We start from the raw sequence: 12,720 nt of genomic DNA on the forward strand, positions 1-12,720 counted from the left end.
GCCAATCCTGTAAGCATTTTCTCCCTATGCATCCAGCCATGAATACTGAAATTCAGACTCTTAGAGGAAATTCATCACAAATCACACTGTTTGCACAAGTAGTCTAGGCAAGCTAATGCAGCAGGTTCACTGCTCCAGGCATTCAGCATAGCTGTATCAGTAAAGCCAAGTTTCCAGATGCCAGCCAAGGATCCCAATGAGGGTTTCTAAAGGGCAGCATCAGGCCTGCTGTGTTTGTCAAAAAGATTTTGTTTGTTAAAAAGATAGAGCATGCAGAGGGCGAAGCAGGCTCCCCACTGAGCAAGAAGCCCATTGGCTCAACTCCAACCCAGGACCCTAGGATCATGACCTAAGCCAAAGGCAAATACTCAACCAACTGAGCCTCCCAGGTGTCCCTTGTCAAGTGTTCTAATTCCTATGCTGCAAATAATCGTGCAGGTTCTGAAGTCATACTGTCAGGATTCAAGTCATGGCTATAACACTCTTTAATGTTATATGACATTAGCAAACTACTTAAGTGCTTTGTGCCTTGGCTCCCTTCTTTGCAAAATAAGGATAAAATTAAATGCATTAATAATGTAAGGTGCTTAGAACAGTTCTTGGCACATTGTAATTGCTCAGTAAGGTTCTGGATTTCAGATTTGTGTTTATCATTATGATACCTTTCATAGGATGTGACAGGATAGCATGTCTGACACATTGAAGATATTTTTACTTAAAGACTAGCTTTTTATTAACATAATTAAATTATGGTCAGTTAAATCCTGTAAAACAGTACTATTTCACTTTCGAACCTGTAGCCTGTTCATGCTGCCTTTTTTTCACCCTCTGCCTCTTTTGAATCTATTAAATTCAAAATACAGAATTTAATTTTTCTTTCTGGCTTAAAATGAGATCTAGTATTCTTAGTCTAAAATTAGATATTGGGCTTTAACAGTAATGCTACATGGAAAATACAGTACCGAGACTAATAAAAAGGTAATTTTTAAAATATTCTATAGGCAATGAGGAAAGGTCTACTGGATGTGCTTCCAAAAAATTCATTAGAGGATTTAACAGCAGAAGATTTTAGGCTTTTGGTAAATGGCTGTGGTGAAGTTAATGTGCAGATGTTGATCAGTTTCACCTCTTTCAATGATGAATCAGGTATGAAATTTTTGAATGTTTTAAGGAATAAAATAGATGTATTAATGGGGCTTAGAAATGCTATGTTACTCAGATGTTTAAAAGTTTTTTGCCTACATTTTTAAGATACACTTGGACTAGCCTTAGCGTTAGGTTATTCTTAATTCTTCTACTTTTTCTAGGTTTTAAAGAATATATGGTTTAGTATAAATACAAGTAAAAATTCTTTGTGGTGAGCAACTACATAAAAGAAGTTTTATGTAGTAAGAAAAAATAATCCATGTGACAATTCTATTGGCATTTCCCAATTAATTTCTCTTATTAGACTTTCTAATTAAAGAATTTGTATGGTGTTTGCTTTGTAGAACCGGCCCCAAAGCTCACTTACAAAGATGTAACAACACACAAACACACGGAGAATCTAGAGAGAATAACAACAGGTAGTGATAATCCTCCTAGAATAACATTTATCTTCAGGGCCTGATTTGTTGCATCTCTGTTTTCAAAGTCCTAAGAATAGAATTTTAGCTGTGACTATACAGTAAAATACTGGAAGCTCCAAGAAAGTCCTTACGAGAGGATTCCAGGTATAGGTCATAATTACTGTGTACATGAAGGTACCAGTTTTTCCCCTTTTACATTTGGCAGAGTTATTTGGATAAATTCTTTTTTTTCTCTTTTTGCTCGGCAACGTATAGATTCATTGTATAATAGTTTTTGTGCTACTTTTTTTTTTTTTGAAGATTTTATTTATTTATTTGACAGAGATCACAAGTAGGCAGAGAGAGAGAGAGAGAGAGAGAGAGGAGGAAGCAGGCTCCCTGCTGAGCAGAGAGCCCGATGTGGGGCTCGATCCCAGGACCCTAGGATCATGACCTGAGCCAAAGGCAGAGGCTGTAACCCAATGAGCCACCCAGACGCCCCTGTGCTACTTTTTAAGTTTTCAGTACTTGTAAGATAAGAATTTGTCTCATTTACAAACCAAAAACCTAAGAAGGGAAAATAAATATCTAAAGCCCCTCCAAATTTAATCCTCAGATAAGCAGCATCAGCATCATCTAGAAGATTTTTAGGAATGCAGAATCTCCATTCCTTTCCTTTCTCCCCGTAGACCTAGTAGATGAGAATCTGCATTTTAGAAAGATCCCCCAAGTGATTTGTAAACTCATTAAAATTTTGAAGTCCTGATTTTAGTTCATGAGAAGAATCATGAATTACAGATGGGATTAAAGCTATATGATTATCATTTTTGAGGCTGGTAGTCCATTTTTATTGGTCATCTTAAGTCAGGATTGACTAATGAATAGGTTTTACATTATGCAAATGGTCCTAATTCTATTAGGAATTAGACCTCTGATCCTAGATAACATTTCAATTTTAAGCTATTTTTATAAGAGGCAGTATTTTAAAATAACAATGGATACAGTATACTAGATTTATACTCTTCATTCTTAGGAGAAAATGCTGAGAAGCTCTTGCAATTCAAGCGTTGGTTCTGGTCAATAGTAGAGAAGATGAGCATGACTGAACGACAAGATCTTGTAAGTCAAAAATTTCACGAAGTTTGTAGAAGAAATGAAATTCTATAATGCTGTGTATGGTAGCCTTTTAAGTTTGCAAACAGTGGTTGATCATTTTAATTTTGGCTAAGGAAATCAGAAATATAAGGCAGTTTTAGTTTTTCTACTCTAGAACTGAAAATCTGAAGTATTAATAAAGCCTGTAAACAGAGTAAAATGCATTTAGCTATTGCTATACTGTTTTTAGTCCCGGAAGATAATACCAGTTAATTGTTGAGACAGGTTTCATTTTCCCTATAGTGTTTATATATGCTGGCTACACCTTTCATATACCTTAATCCTTTTGACCAGTGGCAAGTCTTCGCAAAATTTTTGAATAATATCTTGATTGCTTTGTGTGTACTTGGAATAACATAGCTTGTGGTATGTGGGTATTACATCTATGATTTCAATCTTATCTACTAATTAGAATCATAAACTAGATAATATAAACTTTAGTCACTGTGAAAAGTTTACCAGGCCAATGGAATCTATATCCACCCTTGAGTATATAAACCAAATCAACCTGTCCATTAGTCTTGAAAGGCATTCTTAACCTGGAAAATCCTAGATATCCTTTCTACTCCTATTCCTTAATGGTTCCCTGAAAAATTTTTCCTGTCAAAGCAGCCTTAGTTCTCAGTAACTAAAACCAGACTACTTGTGGAATATATAAAAATGATCCAATTTCTAGAAATATCCTCCAGTTTTATTTGAGAGGAAAAATAGTTCTGTGGGAAAACATGAAACTTGGGGAGTTTCCCCTTTACTTTTAACTGAGTTACTAACTTATTTTTGGCGGGGGGGGGGGGTTCTGCATTTAGGACTCTCTAATTTTTACATGGTCCCAGGAGCCTTCCAGTATTTCTGTTCTGTAGGGAGACAGTTCTATTGCTAATCCTGTCAGTTGGTTCTATTCTTGGTTTTAGCTACTGTGGTAATAATTTCCACCGAGGTCGTTCCATAGGTAGATTCCATATACTTGGTTCCGTGCAGCTTTCCCTGTCTTTTGGATCCTGAAGTCTCTGCCAGTGTTAATATTGTATCTATCCTTTTTTGTTTCATTGTTAGGGTTCTACCACCTGTGGTCAGTTTTTGATTCAGGTACCTTGTTTCTTTAAGAAAGGGGCCATATCGGTTCTGTAAGATGTACCAAAAACAAATGATTGGCTATAAATTCGAAGGTTTTAATGGACTATTTTTTAATCCCCTAGTTGTAATGTTCTGTTTTAAAACCAGTAAATTCTCAGTTCTATCAATCAAGTTAAATTTCACTACAGTTTCTGCCTTCTACTGGAAGATAAATTTGCTATTCAGGTTTTGAAATGAAAGAAAGAAGATCTCCCTTTGGAAAGGGCCTCAGAATTTCCTATGGACAGCTTTAATTTGTGAAAGTCACTTCTCTATTTGTAGGGCTTAAGTAGTATATCAGGGGGTCTTTTCCCTCTCCTCTTTTGGGAAGAGTGCTTCACAGTTGTTGGTTTTATCCTGATGTGTCTGAGGATAAGAACGGAAGGACATAAGAGACTATTCAGAGCATACTGAAAATTATAAAGTATTTGGGGCTTTTGGGTAAGACTACATAAGTTTATTCCCCTCCTAGTTACAGTTTACTAGTAAAAGTTCTGAAAAGTCTTCTGCTATATTTCTCTTCTTCCAACTTTTGGGATGTCCAGCAGTGGTAGTTATATCTACCCTGGCTAATCATACTCCTCTCTTTGGAGAAACTCTTTGTTTGTTCTTTATGTGTAAAATGAGTGGATTAGACCAGCTTTATCTTTAGAGCATCTTTTATAAAATTCTTTGAAGAGACACTTAGCAGGGATTCTTTTTCTGCCTCCTCCTATGGAAGTTAGAGATTTCGCGTAAAACAATTTTTCAGGAAAGCAGAATACAGTCGACCCTTGAATGATGTGAGGGTTAAGGGCAACAGCTTACTATGTAGTTGAAAATCTGAGTATGACTTTTGACTCCCCCAAAAACTTGACTAATAGCCTGCTATTGATCAGAAGCCTACCAGTAACAAGAATCCATTACACATATTTTATATATGTATTATTTCTAACTGTATTCTTAAAGTACACTAAAAAAAAACTTAAGAAAACCATAAGGAAAATATATTTATAGTCCTATATGTGGTGATTTGTTAAAAAAATTTTGCATGTGGGGTACCTGTATGCAACTCCTGATCTTGGGATTGTGACTTTGATCCACACATTGGGTGTAGAGATTACTTTAAAAAAAAAAAAATCCACATGTGAGTGGACTCATGTAGTTCAAACCCATGTTGTTCAAGGGTCAACTGTACTTCATTTAGGTTTTCTAGTCACTTTGGGATATTGGCTATATTTGCATTTTTAGTTGTGCATTTTGGATTGCATTAGATTTAAAAAGCCTTACCTTTAAGAAATAGGAACTGGGCAATGTAAGAATGTAATGTGTGTGTGTATGTATGTATAGATCAGTGAGGAATGATAAAAAGTACAGAAGTTAACATTTATCTTATTTACACAATGTCATACAAAATAGATGTGTAGTAAAACTCATTGTTAATAGGCTTATTGCATGGATTTTATGTACAGTAGATACTCCCCAACACTTTAATAAAATTATTCCTGAATCATAATATAGCACTGAAAATATGCTGGTAGATAAAATGCAAAACAACTTTTTTGATAATCTGTGTGAATTTTATTTTTTTAAATTTTTAAAAAGATTTTTATTTATTAGAGAAATCACAAGTAGGCAGAGAGGCAGGCGGGGGGGGGGGAAGCAGGCTCCCCGCTGAGCAGAGAGTCAGATGTGGGGCTTGATCCCAGGACCCTGAAACCATGACCTGACCCAAAAGCAGAGGCTTAACCCACTGAGCCACCCAGGTGGCCCAATAATCTGTGTGAATTTTAAAACTTTTTTGGAGATCTTGTGCCCTGTTTCCCCTAAAAGATACTTTAAAAGCCACTGGAAAGGCCCAAGATAAATTGAGGCCCTTGAAACAGTCAGTTTTCTATATACCTGATACTTTTTACTTTTCTGACCCTGAACCTTTTCAGTATAAGAAATAAATTTAAAACCCAGTACAAAATAATATCCCTCTCTAGGTTTTAACAGAAGAATGGGGCTCTCTGTATATATTGCCAGAATTAATGTTAATCTGTTAAAAGCCAAAATTGTAATTATTATATTCCTGTTTAGGTTTACTTTTGGACCTCTAGCCCATCATTACCAGCCAGTGAAGAAGGATTCCAGCCTATGCCCTCAATCACAATAAGACCACCAGATGACCAACATCTTCCTACTGCAAACACTTGTATTTCTCGACTTTACGTCCCACTCTATTCCTCTAAACAGATTCTCAAACAGAAGTTGCTACTCGCCATTAAGACCAAGAATTTTGGTTTTGTGTAGAGTATAAAAAGTGTGTATTGCTGTGTAATATTACTAGCTAATTTTGTAGATTTTTTTCCATTTGTCTATAAAAGTTTATGGAAGTTAATGCTGTCACACCCCCCTGGTGGTACCTTAAAGAGATTAAATGCAAACATTCCTTGCTGAGTTTGTAGCTTAAAAGGCCTGAGGAGCACTAGCAACATTTGACTGATGGTTTGCTAGTCGACAACTTCTGGGTCTATCCCCAGCCAAAGATGACAGCAGAACAACATAATTTACACTGTGATTTATCTTTTTGCTGAGGGGAAAAATGTAAAATGTTCTGAAAATTCACTGCTGCCTTTGTGGAAAGTGTTTCAGCAAAGGTTCTTGTATAGAGGGAATAGGGAATTTCAAAAATAAAAAATTAAGTATGTTCTGTGTTTTCATTTTAACTTTTTTTATGGTGTTTAATTTGTGGTTGGCTGCAATTGTGTATCATGTATATGGAACTTGTAAAAAGTTCTGGACATTCAGATCTTAGAGATGAAATCACTTTTACCTATGAAAACCACTTATTGCGGTTTATTTTAGCTGCATTGAGCTCTAGGATATTAAATGATATCACTAATTTTTGCATGTAATTTGTTCATTTGAGTAAGGGCACTTTTTTGTACATATGATGGGGCCAATGCACAGTACTTTATCACAATCAGTTTTTTTTTTCTTTGTATCCCTATTTCAATGAGCAGTCAGTCAGGAGGTTACTGCACTTCAGTTCTAATTAGACATTTGTACTAAGGTATTTCAGTTATGTAAACTCAGCCTGGGCACTTTCTGATAACTGTAAAATGTTTTATAAGATCATGATTATTGAAGATACATTTTGGAAAATTTTAAATGTTCGTGAGCAGCTTAACTACTTTTGTATCTAGCCTTTTTTAAGTATCTTGTTACATTTACTTTTTTAAATAAAGAAATTACAGAAGAAATGTCAAGTAATATTGAAGAAACAATAGTTTTTATTTATGTAGTTGTACATTTTTAAACTAAGGGTAATACACCAACATGGTTATGTGCATAAGAATTTTTGATTTAAAGAACTGAAAAGTTTATATACACATGGACTATAAGAAAGAGAAGAAAATCAGTCCACATTTTACAGTTAGCAGAGAATCCTGAATGGCACTGGCCAGGCCACCTTTTCTTTTTACAAATGAGGGACATGAAGTGTGACCCTTACTTGGCATAGGAAGTTAATTCACTTATACTTAGTAACTAAGTGACAGGTTCTTTTTTGATGACCCATTAATTATGTAGCCTAGGACCAATATCTAAATTTTGTGGTTTTAGTAGCTTTATTCAATGGCATAAGGAACACGGTTTTCTCACTAAGTCTTCAAAAAGTGACAGACTAGTCACTTTACATATTGAAAATGAGAAAAATTCTCTGAAATCTCTACCTTTCAATTCCTTTAAGAGGACTCCTGGCCTTTGGGATGTTTTCATATTCAAAGGCGCTATGCTTTTATTATATAACTTCCTGCAGAAGACTGAACCATGTGATATTCTCAGCCCTGCTGACACAATAAATATTAAAAACTAAAATGATAGTAGTGAAACTCATTGTATTACTTAAAAGTTACACAACATGCTGTATTAGATTTGTGTAAATTAACCAAAGGTTATTTTACAAAGTAAGACATTGGTTTTTAGGTCTAAATGCTATTTCTGAATAAATGAAATAGTAATTAGATTAAGAGCTAATTATCATCAATGTGTCTGAAAGAAAATTTATATATCACCTTAACTTCTGTATGCACATGATGGGATTGATAAAATATTAAATGAAAACAAACTAGATATGATTAGGACATTTGAAACCCTAATTGTGAACTTATTTTTAATAGTTATTGAAAGAATGAAAATATTTAAAATAATGCACAATGTCTTAAGTCTTCCTAAATCAAGATTTTGGTTAATATGCTTTTAGGACTATTAAAAGCAGAGTGAGTTTTTTTTTTTTTTTTTTTTTTTTTAAGTAAAGCATAAAATGGTTCTAAATGGAAAATAAAGTCATGTAAAATAAAGTTCTCTTTTGGTCTTGTTTAGTGATTAAATCTAATAGAATTGAAAACAAATTTAGGAAGAGAAGACCAAGAATGAACTTTACCAAGGGGCTTTCAAAGTTTTACTACTTTTACCCTTTCCCCCCACCTAAACCTTCTGAGTATCTTGACTATATAGTATAATAGCTTACTGAGACAGACTTGAGGTTTTTAATAGTATGATATCACCATTTAATATTTGCCCCTGAACATTTCTCTTCTAAAGATGATTGTTTCTGCCTGTTTAAAGGTAGCCAGTGATTTCCAGGTCTGAACCCAAAACAGATCTTTCCCTGAGGTAGTAGTTCTCATTGCTACTCTATGCTTAAGATTCCCTGGTAGAGCTTTTTAGTACAGATTTCCTAATCTTTGCCCATTCTTCCAATCACATTCTGATTCAGTGTCTTCAGTGGAGTACAGAAATCTTTATTCTTAAAACAGCATCCTAGGTGATTCTGAAACAATGCCCAAAGAACGTTCTTTTTCACTAATGGAAATCCCTTTGTTGTCCTTAGAGCCAAGATTTCCTACTCATAGCTTATGGAAAAATATTCCTGTCAGTCATTTCATCCGGGATTAGGTTCTTCTCCTAATAAAGGGCTTGCTAGAAGTATCTTTAATATACTGAATGAAAATATTTTCAGTGTTTAATCTAAGCAGGTAGGCATGGACAGAGATTAATTCTTCCCTAAACATCATTTGGTTAATGGAGAGATGTATTTAAAATGTGTTGTTTATTCAACTCAAGATACTCTATAAGCAAATTATCTTGTTACCTCTCTTCAAATTAAAAAAATTACTGCATTGCCATGACTCTGCAACATGAAGTTTCTATTTTATTCAGTACTTACTGTGTGCCAGGCACTTTGTCAAGTGCTTTACATATAGTATCTCCTTTTATCCTATGAGATGGGGGCCTTGCCATCCTCAGGAAACTAGACACAGTTTAAACAACTTGCCCTAGTTCACACAGTTAATAAGTGCTTAAGTGAGATAGGATACTAGGTATTCTGGAGCTTGCATCCCTAAACACTGGGCTATACTATTTTGTGGAAGATATGATTATTAAGCAAAGCAAGTGAGTTGGTCAGTAAGGGTTCTGATACCCAATGTGTGTGTGTGTGCATATGTGTACGGGATTTCATCCATACCACCAGGCATTGGGCTATTTTGTGGAAGGTATGCTTAGGAGTGAGTTGATATTAACGGTTCTGATACCCAGTGTGTGTGTAAGGGATTTCCTCCATTCCATCAAGCATTGCACCAGTACTAACACAATTTAACTCATTCTGACACTACCTGGAATAGCATCCGATTCTACAGGTCAAGGGCTCAGTACCACAAGACTGCCCTTCACTTCAGATGTGGATTGCAAGCCCAGGTTGTTAACTAGTACTTCTAACTGACCAGCTGTAAACCTCTTCTTGGGTTTGAATGATTTGCTAGAGTGGCTCACCAAATTCAGAGGAACATTTTGCTTACTAGATCACTGGTTTATTATAAAAGGATATAACTCAGGAACAATCAGATCGAAGATAGGCATAGGATAAAACATTAAAGAGTGTGGAGCTCCCGTGCCCTCTAAGCATGCAACTTTTCCTGCATTTCTATATGTTCACTAATCTGGAAGCTCTCTGAATCCTGTCCTTTCTGTTTTTACGGAGCCTTCATTACAAAGATTAAATCATTAGCTGTTGATTGATTCAACCTCCCACCACCCTTCCCCTTTCTGGAAGCATGTGTGTGCACATGCATGGTGCATGTGGACCTGAAAGTTCAAACCCTGTAATTACATGGGGTTCCCCCCGGCAACCAGCTTCCATGTTTAGGTATGGTCCAGAAGTTACCTCATTAATATAACAAAAGATAACTTTACCACTCTTATCACTTAAATTCCAAGGGTTTTAGGAATTGCCAGAAGAACAAAGACCAAATACATATTTCTTACTATAAATCACAATACCACAGTTTGACTCCTGGGTCTTCAAACATGGATACTTTTATAGCAAATCAATCAAAAAGTTCAGAAGATAACCAGCATATTACTAGAGTCCCAGTCATTAGTAACTCCAGTCCATCATCCTATCATATGAAAAATGTATCCCAGGGCAAGACCATTCAGGTTTGCACGCTTCCATTGTATCTTGTCAGGTTCCAAAAGTAGAAGTGGTGTCAAATATATGCCTTCACCATTTCATGCAGCTGGCGTCATCAAGCTAAGATGCAATATGATCTCTTATTCTGAGCTGCTTTCTAGATGTGAATGTAATACTAGATTTCCCTCATTATATAACTCATTTATTCATTCTTTTACTCATACCTACTGTTTTTCCTTCTCTCCATTTATAACCAAACCTTTCCACCTTTGGAAGGGACATTAGGTTTGGCCACTGTGGTGCTCTAGATTGCAGACATCAGTACTAGTCTAGCAAGTCCCTCCCCCTCAAGTCCACTTCTGTTCAGACAAGGTAAGGTTACACAGGTGTAAAACTGATGGACTGTTTTTATAATTTTTACAGTTTCTTGCTTAAGAATCACCCCTGCTTCCAGCCCTTGTAGTTGCGATAGCCCGATCTATGACCAATGCATCAAAGTAGGAGGAAAAAACAAAAATGGAAGTGATATGGGGAAGAAAGAATACTCACACCTTTCCCTGGCCTCTCTCCTTCAGACTCAATAAAAAATAACAGAAATCTACCTAGTAGGGAACTTACTTACCCCACTCATGCTTAAAGAAGAATTTTTAAAAATCATGGAAACAAAATGAAAACACAACTGTTCTAAATCTTTGGTACACAGCAAGGTGGGACCCACCTTTTATTACTTTGGGAAAGGACCTAAAGTAAAATCATGAATGAAAGAGGAGAGATCACAACCAACACCAAAGAAATACAATTATAAGAACATATTATTAGCAACTATACACCAGCAAATTTGACAATCTGAAAGAAATGGATGCGTTTCTGGAGACATATAAACTACCAAAACCAAACCAGGAAGAAATAGAAAACCCGAACAGACCCATAACCAGTAAGGAGATTGAAAAAGTCATCAAAAATCTCCCAACCACCAAGACCCCCGGGCCAGAAGGCTTCCAAGGGAAATACCAAGTCTTTCTCACTACCTAGATGACAATAAACCTTCAGGCACTTGAACCCTGGATACACATCTCATCTGGATATCTGGTCCTGTACAAAAGCTGGAGACCTCCAAATCAAGTTGACTAGGAAGAGAAGTAGCTGAGAGGGAGGTAGACCGCTTCCTCCTATGACACCAGATGAAGACTTCATACTTTTTTTTTTTTTTATCAAGAGTTGGATGCTTAAGCAACTGAGCTACCCAGACACTCCAAGACTTCATACTTCAACTAAACATATGTTCCTTCCTTTACTCTGGTACTGACCTGAAAAGATAACACCATCATCTATATCTCCCAGGCCATTGCTAAGGGGAGTAACCTCTGGAATTCAGAACTTTTTTTTTTTTTAAGATTTATTTATTTGTCAGAGAGAGCAAGTGCTCACACAGGCAGCAGAAGTGGCAGGCAGAGGGAGAAGTAGGCTCCCTGCTGAGCAAGGAGCCTGATGCAGAACTCACCCCAGGATCACAACCTGAGCCGAAGGCAGATGCTTTACCCACTGAGCAACACAGGCATCCCTAGAACAACTTTTTATTTCAAGTTAAGAGAAAACCTAACTGATCCCTGGTTTGAATGGGCAAATGTAACAATCCTTGTGAATGAATCCATTAACAGTGCCACCTTAGTGGAAGTGGCTTGCCCAACAAGATTTATCTTTGTAGTGGTTATTGTTCTCCTTGGGTCTATGAATGTCTTGATGGCTGTTTCATAACAAGGCAATGCCTCTTAAGTTATTCAATTATGCCCTGAACTGTTACACCTCATTTGTCAACTCCCCTGAATTTACACCTTCAAATTAGAAAGGAACTACCAGGTTAGCTGGGAAGATGGCAGAATAGGAATATAAGCTTACCTCTTCCCACAGATAGAACTAGGTAACACCCATATCAGCAAAGTAACCCAGGAAACAATGCAAAAATTGGCAGAACAAACTCCACAACTAAAAGGCAGGGAAGAGGCCATATTGAAGAAGATAGGAAGAGTGAAGATGCAGTCTGGGAACAAACTGGATCATGGCTATCTACAGCAGGGAGGGGGCTGGTGGCACAGAGAAGGGCAGAAAACAGACTTCAACACTGGGGAGCCCACAGAGGGGAAGGATGACTCTCTGTAATATTTACCTTTGAAAGTGAGTTTCATGCTTTTTCAAAAATGAGTGGGACTTAAAGCCTGGAGTTTTAAAAATCAGCAGGCTCAGCTCTGGGAGAGCCTGGAAGGCATTAGGAAGCTAATTCCTTCCCTTACAAATAGCCCATGCAGATACAAAGTAGATCCAGCAGTGTGAAAAACACCAGGGGCAGATGGGAGGGAGAATGATTTGCTCATCTCAGGGTATGGCCAGAGAGAGATCATGGAGAACCCCTCCAGGAAGAAAAAAGTTGGCAAGTTGGCAGGTGCCATTTCCCTTCCCCATCACCCAGCA

At 36.7% G+C, this 12,720-nt stretch overlaps 1 protein-coding gene and 1 long non-coding RNA gene across 16 annotated transcripts in view; one reads left to right on the plus strand and one right to left on the minus strand.

Annotated features, from left to right (window-relative positions):
- Nucleotides 1–8,140, plus strand: part of UBR5 (ubiquitin protein ligase E3 component n-recognin 5) — a 138,327-nt gene extending 130,187 nt beyond the window's left edge. For all 15 annotated transcript variants that reach the window (XM_082721269.1, XM_082721270.1, XM_082721272.1 and 12 more), the window contains 3 exons: nt 1,002–1,146; nt 2,581–2,666; nt 5,877–8,140. In XM_082721269.1, the coding sequence (XP_082577395.1) occupies nt 1,002–1,146; nt 2,581–2,666; nt 5,877–6,089 (444 nt within the window). In that variant the 3' untranslated portion in view covers nt 6,090–8,140. The remainder of the gene's footprint in view (nt 1–1,001; nt 1,147–2,580; nt 2,667–5,876) is intronic.
- LOC309859961 overlaps nt 1–12,720 on the minus strand; it is a 72,734-nt gene that overhangs the window by 29,713 nt on the left and 30,301 nt on the right. The window lies entirely within an intron of this gene.

The sequence above is a fragment of the Mustela nivalis genome (assembly GCF_964662115.1).
Source record: "Mustela nivalis genome assembly, chromosome: 2".
Taxonomy (NCBI): domain Eukaryota; kingdom Metazoa; phylum Chordata; class Mammalia; order Carnivora; family Mustelidae; genus Mustela; species Mustela nivalis.